Source organism: Vigna angularis, chromosome 11, assembly GCF_016808095.1.
Source record: "Vigna angularis cultivar LongXiaoDou No.4 chromosome 11, ASM1680809v1, whole genome shotgun sequence".
Classification (NCBI taxonomy): domain Eukaryota; kingdom Viridiplantae; phylum Streptophyta; class Magnoliopsida; order Fabales; family Fabaceae; genus Vigna; species Vigna angularis.
Window position 1 is genome coordinate 8,453,433 of NC_068980.1, and position 17,298 is coordinate 8,470,730.

General features: G+C 30.6%; 1 protein-coding gene across 1 annotated transcript; it reads right to left on the bottom strand.

The window, feature by feature from the left end:
- Positions 1-10,710: 10,710 nt before the first annotated feature.
- Positions 10,711-13,330, bottom strand: LOC108332393 (E3 ubiquitin-protein ligase RMA1H1). The gene is made up of 2 exons (XM_017567644.2): positions 13,190-13,330; positions 10,711-11,714 (listed from the first exon to the last, which is right to left on the bottom strand). Exon 2 carries the CDS (start codon positions 11,667-11,669, stop codon positions 10,893-10,895), a length of 777 nt encoding a protein of 258 aa, XP_017423133.1. The 5' UTR covers positions 11,670-11,714; positions 13,190-13,330; the 3' UTR covers positions 10,711-10,892.
- Between the last annotated feature and the right edge of the window lie 3,968 nt (positions 13,331-17,298).

The window sequence follows — 17,298 nt, forward strand, 5'->3', positions numbered from 1 at the left end:
CTTAAATTTTCTAATATACCCTTAATTAAGTTAGGCAGTTATTTAATAATTTTTTGTTTATTAAAAATTTATGTGCCCAATTGACTATTTCTCCATTTTTCTCTTATCACCAAACATGCATTCTGCATTGACTACACCCCTACACCTCTGCACCCTGCACCTCTGCACCTCTGCATTGACTACACCTATGCACCCATGTATTGCCTACACCTCTACACCCCATTTGAGTTGGAACTTTGTGATAATTCTTTTTTCTCTTGATTATTTTTCTTTCTAGTTCATATCAATAGTTATATTTGTGAGTGAGTGTGATATTGAAAATTAAAGAAATTTGAGAGGGGTTGGTAGTGTTTGAGTGCAGTTTGGAGTGATGCATCCAGGAAGCTTGACTTGCTTTGTGTGGTGCACTTGGGGTGCTTTGTGGTGGTGCTCTTGGGTGCTATTCTTGGTGTTCTTCCTAGTTGTATTGATATTGTTGGAGAGAGGTTAATATTTAATTTTTGGTTAATCTATTGCATGTTAGTATTTTATTTTTGGTTAATGTGTTGCATTTGCATGTTAGTATACTATTTTTGTTTAATCTCTTGCATGGTCACAGTAGAGAACTGATTGATTTTATAATCCAAAAATGTACACATCGATTATTGATAACCGATGCAAGCCTGATCGGATATAGACATCCGATGGGAGGAGCTTCGGATATTCATATCTGATTAACGTTTTACTTATGTGAAAGATTTAAATTATATTATGTATGAATTACTTGTTTATATTAGTTTATAATTTTTTTTAATTTTATGTATTAATTTATAATGTATATAAATTAATTTATGAATTTATTAAAATTAATAAAACTATTTTTAAATTAAAATAAATTTGGGTCAACCTATCGGATATGGAAATTCCAATATACCAAAATCGGATGTGGATATCCGATGCACACAATATCGGATGTCAAAATCCGATTCAAGTTCAATATATTATATAAAATTTTATTATATTACTTAGGTTTAATAACCTATTTTGTCCTTAGTTTTGTTCGAACATGTCAAATTAGTTTATCCTTTAAAAAATGTGTCAATTGCGTCTTCACTTGATAAAATTTGCATCAATGAAATCCCTTCCGTTAAATCCGTACAAAAGACGTTAAATTTTTTTTTCTCTCTTCTACTTTTCTATGTGCAAAGCAGGTTTTTGTGAGTGTTTGCAGCATTATTACTTATGCATCTGACACCTAACTCAATTTAGTACATACATGTGATCCTCAAACAGTTTCCGTTACACACAACCTCCTGCTGTTCAGGAATAACAAAGCGCTTCTCCTTTTTTACAATCTGCTGCTTCACATACCCATCATCCCTGCATTTCTCCACCTGAAAGGTAAAGTTTTTTCCAGGATAGGTTCTCACACTGATGGTCTGGAGATCCGACAACCTAATCACCAAATGCAAAACATTTCCTTCCGTAACCCCATAGTCCTTTAGCAGGGAATTGCTCCGCGCTAGCTCTCGTCCATAACAAACCAACACAACCATAGGATTTACACAATTACAGCTGACTGAGTATGAGATGACATACAAAACACCTACCCAGATGACCAAACAAGCTTAAAGTGAAAGTTTAACAACGTATGCACACAACAATGAACAATTTTTCGTTAGAAATGATGAAAAATTCCATACCCAAGCCTTAATTTCCCATCATTTCCCACCCAAACCTAGAATCAAGGTACTCGGCAGAGAAAAGCTCTAGGATTTGGATCCAATTACAAAAGGGCCAGAATCAATTGCTATAAACTTGAGAAGAGAGAGAGAGCAGATTCTTACCCTGGGGCATCTGGCACATCATTCTCATTGACTCTCTCAATCTCTGCCATGGTAGAGATGAGAAAAGAAGCATAATAACCCTCGATTTTACTTGAAAAGAAAAAGGAAAAGAAAATTGCGAAGAAGATGAGGGTTTAAGAGTGAAAATGTGAGGTAATCTAAATTGGGAAAGAGGAAAATTGAAGAAGGGACTGAGTGTGTTACTTGAACGCCAGGGGAATCAAAGTTCATGACACGGATCTTGGCGAGACATCGCCCAAGACGCGGAGATCCACGCGGTCGTTGAGAGAGGCATCGTGAATCAAATCGGCGGCGTCAGCCTAGAGGAGATTATCCGTTTTAGATCAAATCTTAAGAATATATATAAACTCATTCTTTTCTTGTTTTATACCTTTAATAATATATATAAACTCATATTCTTTTCTTGTTTTATTTTTTTCTTGTTTTATTCTTTTCTTGTTTTATTTTATTTAATACGGGACTTTATTTATTATCATACCAATATTTCATACCACATCATACTTATTATTCATTACCCTATTTAGATTGTTGCTGCATGGAAGAATTACCATCTTCATTTTGACTTACACTCTGACCATATGGCTTGAGAATTTTCTTATTAAACTAAAAATGGTACACTCGGTAAAAAATTAGGCAAGACAAGGTTTGGATTTTGTATTCCTGGTTAAGCACTGGTCTTTGTATCTCAACCTCTACGTTAGCCCTTAATTTATGCTTGAACCATTGTGCAATAATCTCTATTAAAAGAGTCTAATAGATCTCTTATTAAGTATTAATCATTATGTTTCAATCTTTATAAACAAACATTAAACATTATGTTTCAATCCTTATGGCCAAGCATTAAATATTGTTTCATTCTTGATAAATAAACATTAAACAATGTGTTTCAATATTTATAAAAAGCCACTGAAAATTATGTTTTAATCTTTATAAAACAAGCATTAAATATGATGTTTTAATATTTATTAATAAACATTAAACATCATCGTTCATCATTTAGAAACAAACGCTAAACAGTTTACACAAAGTTGTGATTAAAAGTACTAAACGTCGAAGTCTTAGAAAAAAAAATTATTCAATCTATATACTCAAGTTTATAAGATCTTACAAAACGACAAAAAAATGTTCATCCTTAAAAGAAGTGATTAATCAAATTGTTCAAACTTTGAGAATTTAAACACTTATTAATATCTTAAAAATATTCACATATTAATTATCAACCAAAATTAATTAATAAACTTGCGAATAACCTTTAAATAAACCAATTATTATAATTCAATTGTTATCCTATGTCGATAACAATTTTTTTATGCATGATTTCAAAAATAATATGAATAATAATAAATGGAATTATTATTTGTTTTTATTATATTAATGATAATTTTTCTTAAACATATGTAATAACATTTCTATTAAATGAAGTATGATATCGTATTTACATATAGTTGTTGCACAATATGTTTGTGTGGTAAGTTATAGACAAGACGATTAATCTTAGTTCGGATTATTCAACGAATCACTAGTGATACTAGTTGGTCGAAAAGTAAATCGATCGGTCATGAATAAGAGCATATTAACCTTAATGCTACTATATATAGAAGTAAAGTGTGATTACCCGTAATTGGATTGTGATTAGGCTAGTGTTAATTAAAAGTCTACCCTAAAACCTAGAAATACATATTTGAAGTGAGGAAATAGATTTTTTTTTTCATTTACTACATTATTATTTTCTAACTGCTGACATTGAGCTGACTTAGATATCAGAATGTCTTTTACAAGTACTTTCAGACCATTTGATTTGAACATTAAATCCAATACTTGAACTTCAAGACAACTTTTTTGGACAGTTAATCACAATTTAAATAATTAACCTCAATCCTATACCTATTTAATCTTTTATTAAGTTGAGAATAAAAGAGTTTCTTACAAATGGATATCCTATTCTCATATATCATTCTAAAGACTATATATCTTGGAAGTGCAAAGCATATATGATTTGATTAGGATACGCTTAACTTTACTCTAAGAAAAAAATGTGTCCTCAATTTATATAAAATTGTTTCAATTTAATAAGTAGTTTGATGTCTCTTTCGCTATATAATTGCAATAAATATTCAAACTTCATATAAAAGACACGTGGTCTGTAAATTTTTAATGGAAATGGAAATCGTTTAAAATTTTTAAACATAGTCTGTGGTACCAAGTTTCTTTAAAGACAAAATTGAAGTTATGTATACCGACCAAGTAATTAATATATGGAAGACTTTTTATTAGTTATTACTATATCAAATGATATCAATTAACTCCATGCTGCTGTTAAGAAAAAAGTTATTTGAAAAATATGTTGAATGAATAATAGGAGAGAAATATAGATTAAGAATTGTGAAAATATGACTTTTAATTCAATAAATACTGTTTCAATTGTTTAAAGATAAATATTTTTTTCTTTACTTATTCCTGGCGTATAACTTTATCATAAATCAATTTAAGTTGAAACGTGGTATTTAAACGCTGGTTTGTGGAAAACTGGAAAGATTATTTATCTTTTCTTTTATTTATACACAAGCGTAAAATAAAAAATACTTTGATAAAAAATATATTTATTTATTTATTTTAAAACTAAAATGTATTAAAAGTTTAGAGATTAATGAATTTCAATTTTACATTGAAATATCATATTTAACTATAATTTTCTAAAAATTTTATTTTCATTCTCTTCTTTCTCTAATATGGAAACCTTTCTTAAGTTTAAAATCTAATTGCGCTGATGGAGAAGATAAAACTAACTTTTCATAACACTATCACCATTAATTTAGTAATACAAGATTTAATTATAATATTAATTTAATATAGAGGAGAGTTTAATCTCTCTTAATACAAATATTATTTTTCTCTCAAAAAAATATATTCAGGGATAATAATGATTAATGGTGGTGAAAAGAGTAATGCCAACTCACTATCGGTCCAATCTAAAAAAGATCTATTTTATTACTTGTGGTTCTATCTATGAAGAATATATGAAAAATTATTCATGAACATTTTTATATATTTATTGATTTTTTTTAATTTTAAGTATTTTTTAAAACATACATTTATATAAAAATAATTAAAATAAAATTAATAATAAATATTAATACAATAAATTTAAATGAATTACAAATATAAATTTAAAATTTAATCCTTTTAAAAATAATTTCACTTTTATGTTTAAATAAAAAATATAAATATCTAAAATCAAAATTTGAACAATTCTCTGATAATCCATGTTTCTCTTATCAATAAATTTAGTATAACTGCTTGATTTTAATTTCAATAAATTATATTAACAATTATTAAATAATAATATATATCATTCATAATATTGTACCTCATAACTAATATTTATGAGCATTAATTAAAGATATCTATCTGATACTTTTTACAAATTTTACATATAAATATCCACATATACTTATTTTATTTGTCATTACCTATTATTATATTAATAAAGTTTTATTAAGTAATAAGAAAGTTCAATTTCTTCACATGCATTTTATTGCAAAAATATTTTCCATTGTACACGTTCAAACAAATTGAATATTAAGAAAGGTTAAATATGATTTTGATACTAATTTCTCAAAATTTTGATTTAATTTAATTTTAAAATTATGTGAATGTAGTTTTTTAATAAAATATTATTAAATTTATTTGACTTTTTAAATATATTGTTTTTGGTTAATATAAAAGAAGAAATATATCAAACCGTCTAAAGAATTCATGAAAAACAATTTAAACATCAAATAAAAATAATAAACTTTGATTAAAAAATTAAATTGAACTAAAATTTTGAAAATAAACTAATTCCAACTTTTACTAAATCTTAAATTGTGTGGTAAACCAACCCAAACAATAATAAAAAAAATGTAATTTTGAAATTAAAAATCAAAGCAAATCTAGTTGGATTGATCTATCAAACCTCTCATCAAACGCAGGGTTAACATATATATCAAAGATATGCACAGACCTTCTCCATGTGGCTCCCCAGATGGTGATTGGCACGTAATTAATCGCCATCAATACTCTTCAGTGTAAATAAAAGTTTGAAAACGATGCTGCAATTAGTTTGCGTAAAAAATCTGTGTGCCCTCTGATCTGAAATTGAAATCAAGGAGACTGCTTTATCTGTCTTTTTCATGCTTACAAGTTACTCATCAACCACATTAAAAGATTAGCCCTTTGAGTCACTTTCATTCAACAAAACTAGTAGAAAACAATCTTTTCTGATGATCTTCTGTTTCAGGATCAAAACCCAGAAGGCAATGCCTTTGCGTTTGGGCTTGGGAACATTCTATTTTAGCTTCATTCAAAAGATATTTCTGATGCTGATTCAAAACTTTTGGCATTTCCCCATACATGTTTGCTCTTAGTGATTAACTTTTGTTGAGAGAATGCACCTTTGCTTAGTAACTTTACAAATAATGGATCTGATAGAAATAATTTAGGTTTAATACCTCTTTTGGTCCCTCGAAAGGGGGAGAATGTTCAACTGCGTCCTATGTTTTTTAAAAAGTTAAAAAGGGTCCAAACTTTTGAAAAAACTGTTCAATTTAATCCTTTTTAGTCACGGCGTTAATTTTTAACGGTGCAGTTGACAGCGTGGACAAAACATAATTGCGTGTCTAGTTTATGTCATTACGTGGCAGTGACGTGTAAAATTTAAATTTAAAAAAAAATATTTTGACAGAGGATAGGGATAGGACTGCTTGCTTGCGTTGAAGATGGGCCAAGCCCAAACCCCTCTTAGGGTTTCCTCCGTGAGAATGAGCAAGAGAAGGGAGGCCTTTAGGAGGTGGCCGTTTGGCCTCCCGAGAAGAACGAGAAGCAGGCCGGAGACACCATGTCTCCGACGATGACCACGATGATGAACGACATCGACGACGGAAGCTCCGAATGGCTGGAGGCAAGCGACAACGAGACCCGAAGCCTGGTGTTGGCTGCTTACGCGAGGAGACCGTGAAACTGTGATGGCGCAAGGGTTTGGGGTCGCAGTCACGCGACTTACAACAGTGTGCTGGCGACGGTAAGCTTGGTGGTGAGCGACGACGTTGGGAGCTTCACGGTTGCGGTGGAGACAGGATGTGGATGGCTAGTTTAGAGTTTGCGGACTAAGTGGAAATTGTGAGATTGGGGATGTATTCTTTCTTGGGTTGAATGTACTGAATTTGAGGGATTTGTTTGTTCTTTGATCCCTTTTTTTTTTGTGCAGATGAAAGAAAATCTTGAGATTAGATGAAGATCACGAGTTGGTATCTTGATTTTGGGTATCTATTGGTATTGAAAGGGGTTGAGAATGAACTTGATGCATTGTGTAGGATGGGTAGGATGGGGTGTGAAGTTGAACCTAAATGGGTATGATGAAAGTCACCCGTCGCGAGTTCATCGCGAATAACAAAAGTCATCCCTCTCGCGAAAATCACCCAACTAAGATTCGCCATCAGCACATCAAACTCTTCGAACCTGCAAGTAAATCCTTCATCGCCAGTCTTTCATCAACATCTGCATCTTCTTCAATACAAAGCAAACAACCCCTACCCCTCAAAATATTTTTTTTTAATTTAAATTTTACACGTCATTTAACTTCAGACAGCCACACATTCACATAAAATAGCCACGTCGTACTGTTCACTCCATGCTTTCAGTTGCACCGTTAAAAAATTAACGTCGTGACCAAAAAGGATTAAATTGAACAACTTTTTCAAAAGTTGGGACCCTTTTTAACTTTTTAAAAAACGTAGGACGCAGTTGAACATTTCCCTCCTTTCGAGGGACCAAAAGAGGTATTAAGCCAATAATTTATGTTATAAACAGTTCAGGAACGTGTTTTGAAAGTGACTTCAGTATAGTTCATTTTGTCTCGATAAAACAATAAAAGTGTTTTGAATTATAGAAATAAGTGTTTTTTTTTTCTTTTGAAAGTGTGGGTCAATTCTGCTCACTAGAAAAGTGGGAAATATCTCGAAACCAATTCAGATAACTACAAAATTGATGCTGAGGACCAAGAAAACTAATCATAGGGTAAATTGATATTGTATATCCCCATTTTGAAGGCTGGAAACAAGTGTTTGTTTGCTACCAACTTGACTTCATATACTTGAAAGACAAATGGACTTCATCCATTTTCCCCATTCCCTTATCCCCTTTTATCTCTCATTTGTAAATAAAACACCCAAGGCCAACATAAACATTATCTAGAGTTCTTTTCTCAAAAAGAAGTAAAGAAAAATTGATTAACTTTTTTTCAAAAATGATTTAATGTCATTTTTTGTCTCTATTTTCGTTCATTTTGTTAAATAAGACTTGACTTTTTCAAGTGTTTTCAATTTTTGTAATTTTTTTTTAAATTAGTCATTTTTCATGATGATATCTAAATCGTTAACGACATAGTGTCCACGTGAGTAATGAGTGAATGAGTTGTTAGTTTTTTTGCATCCGTGACAAGTTAAACAACCAGTGACGTAAAAATATAATATTTAGAAGTGGTTTTCTTCAAACAAACTTTCCCTCCCAATCGCAAGATCCACATCCCTCCGCTACCATAACTCCATCATTGTTGCATCACCGGTCACAAAACTCTCCCTCTTCACCATTACGCTCTTGCAACACGCCACAAGCTTGGACTTTGTGTCCTTGAAATCCCTCTTCTCCGTCTCCTACACATCCCTCAAAGAAGTGCTCCCTTCTCCGAACTTCTTAGTCCCCTTTCTTGTTCTTGCAGTGTGGGGAATTGTTATGATTGTTTTCAAAGAGAGAGTCTCGAATTGGAGACACTAGTGGGAGCACTTGGAGTTGGACCTATCTTGTTTTTTTAGAATGTATTCTAACAAAATTAAAATAAAATTAGTTTACATATATTAGTTTTTAAAATTAAATTTAGAACTTAAATAAATTAATTTTAGTTTATAGTAAAAAAATGAATTCATTTTAATTTTTTTCTTTTTTTCTAGTTGCATGTGACTTGCATTGTTTATTAACATTTAGAATTTTTTGTAGTAGTCAATTTAAGAAAGATAATGATATTTTGACAAAAAAAATTTGACAACATTTTAACATAATCAACGTGTCATTCTGTGATTGATCCATGTTGGTGTTTATGATTATTATTATTATTATTATTATTGATTATGGAGTAATTTTGGATCAATCACAGAATGACACGTAGATGATGTTAAAATGTTGTCAAAGTATCATTATCCATTTAAGAATGATTCTCAAATTGAAATGTTTATGGAAAGGGAAATTTACCTTAGCGAAGGATTTGCTGAAAAACTTTTTAGATTGTGCAACTAAGAAATCTAGAATTTGGAAAATTGTAGCTTTTGCTAAGAAATCTAGAATCAAACATGTTTTTCACTTTTGCGGTAGAAAAAGTTTCAAATTGATTATTTATAAACAAAATGAAATATAAATAAGATTAGTAAACTGTCCAAATGTTCTTCTAATGCACTCTTTCAAACTATTGAAGCAAGACTCACGAGAAGAAAAATTCTACAAACTCTCACCATATAATAACAACATCTGCAAAATTCTTCTGTCCTATGAAAAGTGTTACAATAATCCTACAAAATATATAAAATTTTAGCATAAATTTTGACAAGGTTTCACTTGAAAAATTTTCTTCTCCCAACTCCCCCATGAATACTGTAAACTCCCAATAAATCAACAACAATTTATCATTCTTTACTTTATTTTTTTTCTATAAATAAATTTTATTAATTGTAATTCTCAATTTCATCTGTAAGAAGAAGAACACTCATTACACACCAAACAAATAATCATTTACACGACAAACAACATTTTACTTATTTCTCCAAACCATCACCACACCCAATTCAAAAACAAACAAAACCCAAGAGAAAACAACAAAAGCCCTAATATCCTAATACAAAAAACCAACCTTAGATTAATAACGCATACCTGACCTAGTCTTCTCGACTTCCATTTTGAATGAAAAATTAACACACTCGTACATGCAATTTCCACGAAAAAAATCACTTCCAATTTCCACGAAAAAAACCACTTCCAATTTAAATGAAAAAACTACATTCAAATATCAATTTTCTTCATCATTATTTATTTAACTTGCAGGCCAAATAGTAACAACTATTCACTAATTGTTCACTGTAACTCTAATAATTTAAATATCATAATAAAAAACGTCAAATTATACAAAAATTACGAAAATTAGAGCTGAATATTTGAAAGTAAACAAAAATAAATACCAAAAGTGGTATTAAGTCTTGCTAAAAAAACCATGATTTTAGCTATCATTTTTATTTCATTTTTATTATAAACATTTGAATGAAAAAAATAATGATACTTTTAACAATATTTTAATATTATCTACGTGTCATTCTTTGATTGGTCAATATTCGTGTTTATAATTATTATTATTGATTGTAAAATAATTCAATACCAATCACAAAATAACACGTACATAATATTAAAATGTTATCAAAATATTAACGAATGAAAATTATCCAATTCTTTCACTCATAAGCAAAGCCACCCTACACGCTACACGGAATCCAATGCAAAGGATGCAAGCGAAATTATATAACTGGCATTTTCTGCTTTATACAGAACTTCTGAACAATGCATAAATAATCTTGAAATGTAGATAGTTTAGCTTATCACAAACTGAAAGTCCAAATTGAGCACAAATGCAAACTTATTATGAAAATAACGTATGATCTGCCTATGAAATTGTTTACCACTTATTTCAATGAATGATCTCTTCAGGGTATGATATAAACTTTTTATAATATGACAAACAATAGTTTAACCTTATTCTTTTTCTACCATTATAGAAAACAATGAACACAAATGCTAATATGATAAACACTTTATTCATTAAGTACACGATTAAGCTATGTACCAAAACGGGCCTAGTTTACAAACATCTCAACATCAAACAACTCTAAAATATACTATGCTTATAGCAGAATCCGCATACTGTTTGTATTCTATACAGGGATATGTAGCAGAAAAAAAAATATGGAATATCAATCAGAATAAGAGAAGACACAAAACTACGCAACAAAGGAGGAAAAATGTGATTCTATTGAGTGACCTATCAACTTGCATTAAGTGCCTTATTACCCTTGGATTACTGTTCCCTGAAAGATCATATGAATTCGGGTATGTGTAGATGTTAGTCATTTGGTTTCCAAAGACCCTTGCATATATCATCTCTCCAAAGACTCCGTATGTTGGATCAAATGCATTGGCTAGCGAACCACCAGTGTTGAACATTGATGAAGGGTAACTGCCAGGAATTGAGTTGAATTGTTGAGGATGATTGGGATAATGGCGGTGATAAACATGTGAAGTATGTCGGGAAACAGTTTCAGAATCACGTGATCTTGATGAGTTGGTCAGCCATGAAGGACCAAGGGGTCTTCTTGGTATCACAATCCCTACTTGGTGACCTTTTCCTTTGGAGGGTAGTGTGGTTTGGTCACGGCCATATAATGGAACAAGTGATGACTGTGAGATTTCTGATTTGCACACTGGACATTGTTGCTTCTCTTCATTTTCGGAGGAGGCACTTTGGAAGTTAAGCCATTTGTAAATGCAGGGCCAGCAGTAGAGGTGACCACAAAGAGTGACAACTGGATCTTGCACACACTCCAGGCAGATGTTGCAATCAAAGCCACTGGAGGCTTTTTTATCCGAATCTGCAATATCATCTTCACCAGCACATTTCCATGTTTTCAGAGATGATATATCTTCAAAGTAATCCAACTGGGGCACAACGTCCTCAAAATACTGGTTTAAGGCCATGTCTCTTTTGTCTTGTGCAAAGTGTTATGTGCAGTGTGCCTGAATCTGAAAAAACAAAAGTGCAAGAACAGTGAGTGTCTGCTAATAGGTAATCCTAATCCATAAATGCTAAAAGGTCTAGAAATAGGTATACAGATTAATTAATATGGAAAAAATACTAGAAATAATGAGCTTTAAATGAAAACGAAAATGCATCCAGAACAATTCATTCATCTTTATTAGAAAGCTTTGTACAAGGCCAGTAGACAACCAATTCAGATTTTGATTTGGCGTCTTGAATTCTCTAGAACCTCTCTGGAAATTTTCTCAAAGTGATTAATATAGCACACCAAGTTTTGGTAGGCTAGCAGTAGGTTAACATCAGCTCACCTACCAAATTTTCAGTTGTTTCAACACAAATATCATGTGATTCAATTTGTTCAATCACCAAATTTCTCATCTAAGAAGAGAACTACAAGACAAAAATGTTTAATTTTCTTCTGAGTAATTAGAGTTAGAAATTGCCCCGTAACTGTGATATCCCTTTTAGAGAAAAAGGAACTAATATTCAACACCGAGTCTACTTAGTGATTGCACTCACTGATTACCATTAATTGCGATGACAAGAAGAAAAAAACACCAAAAACAAAAAGAGGATTGTTGCAGACCCACTCCCCCACCTACCTGCTTAAAGAAATAATCATAAATCTAATCTAAATAAAGAAGCTAGAATTACTAAACTCTATCAGAATTACTCTTGCACCGCTTCCAAAAGTACATTCAGAAGAAAAGGTACAAAACGTGTGCTTTCCCAAAAATTCGCTCAAAACGGTTATTCAATGTACATAGCAATAGCGAAGTCAATGAATAGTCATAACAACACCCCAAGAGTTAAATTAAGGAAGCGTTTCTATATACAAGAGGTTCTTCTAATTAGGAAGAAGAAGAAACCCTCCAAGCAGAAAAATATGACAAATCTCAGTGTTTCCCTGAATAATTATAAAAAAAGCAGGAAATATAATATAAATGGAGATTAAATCTATGCAATAATCGTAATTCAATCTTCAAGCGACCGTGGACCCTATACTTAGAATCATAGACCAAGGTGAAAACCAAAATTGCTGAGTTGAGAATTATCAATATCAAGAGATGAAGAAAAACAAAAGACGGTGAAAAGCGCGTACTAAACAGATGAAAAATGACAGTAACATTTAAGGCAAAAGGAAGAAGATTCTAGATTCCATGATTTTCACTGAGAAGGGTCAGAAAACTGAATACTAGGTTTGAGCTTTGAACATAAACCTCTGCAAAGAAAGTTCATTCAGAATATGGCTCCTCAAATAAAACCATTGTTGGAAACTATGAAGAACTCCAAAGCAGAGGGTGGAGTAAAAACAAATCTTTTCCCAGTACTTTCAAAAAAAGAGAGATTTTTTATAGCAGATTTGAAAACCCAGATGAAAACAAGAGGGTAAGGAAACATGCAAATAAGAAAAGGACCCGATTATGAGAGTGGGAGAGAACGGTGTGTGAATACTTACAGATAAGAGAATTGAGGAAGAGAAGGTGTTGAGTATTGAATGGTGAAAGAAGAAATTGTGAGAGATGTGGAATGAATTCAAAGAAAGAATGAGAGTGGTGATTTGTTTTATAGGCAGAGAAGTCAGAGGAAGAGAAAGTTGAACAGAGTAGCTTCCATCAAGCTTCTACCATTACTGCCAAATAATTATTTTTTATTCAAAGTTAAAAAATAAAGAAAAGTAAATTTTGGCCAACGGTTCGGGCTCCTCTCTCCGCGGCTTGCCCACCGGATATTAACTTTTTCTTTCTTTTAACAAACGTTAAAGATATTAAATTATATCCTAATATATTTATAAATTATTTTTACATAGAATCATTTATTAATCTAATTATTGAATTATAATTATATATTACATTTACTTTTTCAGTAAGGTTTACTAAATAGTAAATATTCCATATATATGTTCATAGAATTAATATATTCTTTTTTGGCATAATTAAAGTAAAAGGAAATCTTGATGATTTTTAATTTAATAATTGATCATTCAATTAAAGTTATATATTTTATTTTTGTGTGTGAGATCTACACTCACTTCAAGAATTTCGTAATTATAATATGCGGAAAATGTTAAACTACATATATCAGTTAATAATTTAGTGTCTTTTAAGAGTGTTATTGGATCATTCAAATATTGCTTGCACAGGTTAAAAGAAGAAAGTGTGAAAATTAATGTACTGAAAATGTAAAATTACGAAAAGGACAAAATTTTAATTTAAACTTTCGACGTTATTGAAAATGTATTTCTATAGAAAATGTACATAAAATTAATTATTTTGAAAAAAGTAATATTATTTGAAACATAATATTTATTATTATTATTTAAGCTTGTGTTATTTATTATTATTGTTTCGTATTTGTATAAGTTTTTATGTTATGAATAATTTAAATAAACGATTGAATATTATTAATAAATATTTATATATTATATAGTATAAATAATTAAAAAACACTAAAATAATACACAAAAAAGAATACAATTAAAAATTATTAAATATATGTTTCTATATTGCAATAAAATAAATAATTAAAATATATTAAAATAATAATTAAAAAAATCAATTTAAAACTTGATATGTTATGAAGTGAATTATTTTATTATATAATTGTTTTCTAATATATATTTTTTATTAATTGATGTAAAAATTTAAAAAATACATTCTAGAGTTTTAAAATGAGCCAGACTGAACTCTATTAATATTAAAAGGTTTTAATATAAATATAATTTTGTTAGATGATAGTTTCATTATTTTAAAATATATAATTTATCTTTAAATTTTTTTTTTTTAAGTTTTCTAACAGTAAGTTGTTTTCATTTTTTGTTTTCAATTTTTGTTTATTTGATTGAAAGGTATAATTAATTCTATCAGCGAACTCTTTAATTTAGATGGATAATAGTTCAATTTTTTGTTTTATTAATCAGTCTTATTTTTTTGTATACGAGTACGTTGTATGTTGTGGATGCATACTCGTTAATCAATCCTAAAGATGTATCCTAATCACATCTATATGACTCATAAGAATATATATGACTTTCTTTGCTTATAAAGTTATTTTAGGTCTATACCGGTTTGATCTTCTCAATTTAATTAGACTTTTTTAAATAATTTAATAACAAAATTTCATAAAAACACTTTAATATTTAAATATTTCGTTCAAAAATTAAATAATTCGTCTTTCTATACCTAGTAATGTTTCATATCATTCATAGAAAATAATACAATTAAATCATTAACAATTTAATATTAGAACATACAGTTTCACATTTTTTACTTTTATTATCTAAAATTATTACAACAATTAAAAAATACGAGTATAATATTTTACTCATATTCTATTGTTTAATAATTTAAAAACAAAAAATACATTTAGGTGTAGTTATAAAAGAAACATTTAGGTGTAACTAAAAAGAATTATAAAAGATAAAAAAAGAAAATAATTTTTACTTCAAGAAAAAAAATATTTAGGTATAATTCCTCTTTTCTTTTTTTCAAATTCAAAACGCAAAATAAATTAAATAACGAATTTTCTAATAACCGAATTCTCGCCAATAAATAAAACCATGCTTCTTGTCTAAATATGATGCACGCATAAATCTAAAACAAAATCATGCTATCTCAAAAAAAAAAAAATACAACGTCAAGAAAGATGGTAACATCCCAAAATATATAGTATAAACTATATTAAAGAGAAGCTACAAGTATGATAAAGTATACAGTTATCCATCTAAGATATAAAGTGTTACCTTTACAGTCATCCAAAAACAACTATAAATTTAAACTTTATATATACATACTAAAGGATACTCCAAAACTATACACAAACGTCTATTAAACTAAGTCAACTTACTCAGCAGTATCACCTCCATCCAAAGCTTGCTTCGGAGAAACCTCTTCTTTTGCTGCTCACATCCAAAGGATGATCATTGCAGAAGAAGAACATCAGAACATACAAATACAAGCACACAACAGGGTAAGTTAGTTTAAACAAAGATTAATCATACATCAATTTATTTAACTTCATACAATCATACTATTCATTCACCTCACATAAACTCTTCACACATAACACCACACTAACTTTAACTGTCCGAACTTAGAATGATTGTCGAGCTATGACAGGTTGTGCACTCGTGGTAGCTTCTACTGCTTTGCAAAGCCATTGCCAATGAGTTTCACCCTACCACACTCACAAGCTTAGTCCGTTATCACTCACCTTGGGCCATATTGGAAGCATCCAAGACTAGGACCTCCTGCTACTCTCGACATGGATTAATCCTCTCTAGTTGAGAATGAAAGACCATTGGAATTTCAGGATAACCCCCAAGACTAAGCTCCTGCATTTATTCTAAACTTACTTGAATCTCAACTAGAGATTTCACTTTGAATCACAACATAGGACACCACCATGTCTCTTCTCCTTGAGAATCATGAAATTACGTCCATTAACCATACTTTGAACTTTACACTTTGAAACCACCAACTTACACTTTGAAATACAACATACATCAATAACCAATGATATTACATGATACAACTTCAACTTACTTCATACAGCACTCAATGTTTCATTTAAAACAATCTAAGATCAAAAGAAGAGTGAACTAGAACTGAAACCCTCGCACAACGCATACATTCGCATAGCGAAACCAGAGGCTTCTCGCACAACGACCTAGCTCACTGTGCGAATCCTCAAACAGAGACCACACCCTCTAAACCATTCGCATAGTGGTTATACTTGCTATGCGAATAAACCATGACTTGAATCAGACCCTAGACCCCTCGCATAGTGTCCCAGCTCGCTATGCGAGAACCTCAGACAGTGGCTCATGCTCCTTAAGCACTCGTAGAGCAAAACTCATTCGCTGTTAGAATAAAAAGAATAATAGTTCCAGGCCCCAACCAGTAGCATAGCGACTTGATTCGCTATGCGGATCAACAAACAGAGAGCAACCCTCTCAATCCATTTGCACAGCGCACCTATTCGCTGTGCGAATGCCTTAGCAGAGAGCACCTCGCTAAGGTGACTCGCTATGCGAATGGATTCGCATAGCAAGTCTGCATAATCTGCAAAACGAAATTCTATAGAATTATGAAACTCAACCACAACTTACCAATTCTATTCAATTTTTTCAACTTCTAACACTCATAGATTGTTGCACAAACTTAATTAAACTTGACTAAGTGATTCTAAACCTTCCTAACATCAATCTAAAGTGTTTATGCATCAAATCCTACTCTAAAACCTCAATTTCCTCAACTTAGAGACCTAAATTCCAATTTACCACTTTGAACCTGATTTTGACCAATTTGATAACTCAAACAAGTCACATATGACTTATCTAAACTGCCCCAACAAACCATAACATTACTTGACCTCTAATGCTCAAATTCACTACCTCACTTCCTCTAAATTACACTAAACAAGCTCAATTCACTTCACTTTTTATCTAAACCCTACCATAACAGGTTTCTCACATAAAATACCTCCAACCAGTTAAATCACCACTAATAAATTCATCCAACTCAGTTCATAAACATCACAATACAGTTTCATACATTAAACATTCCA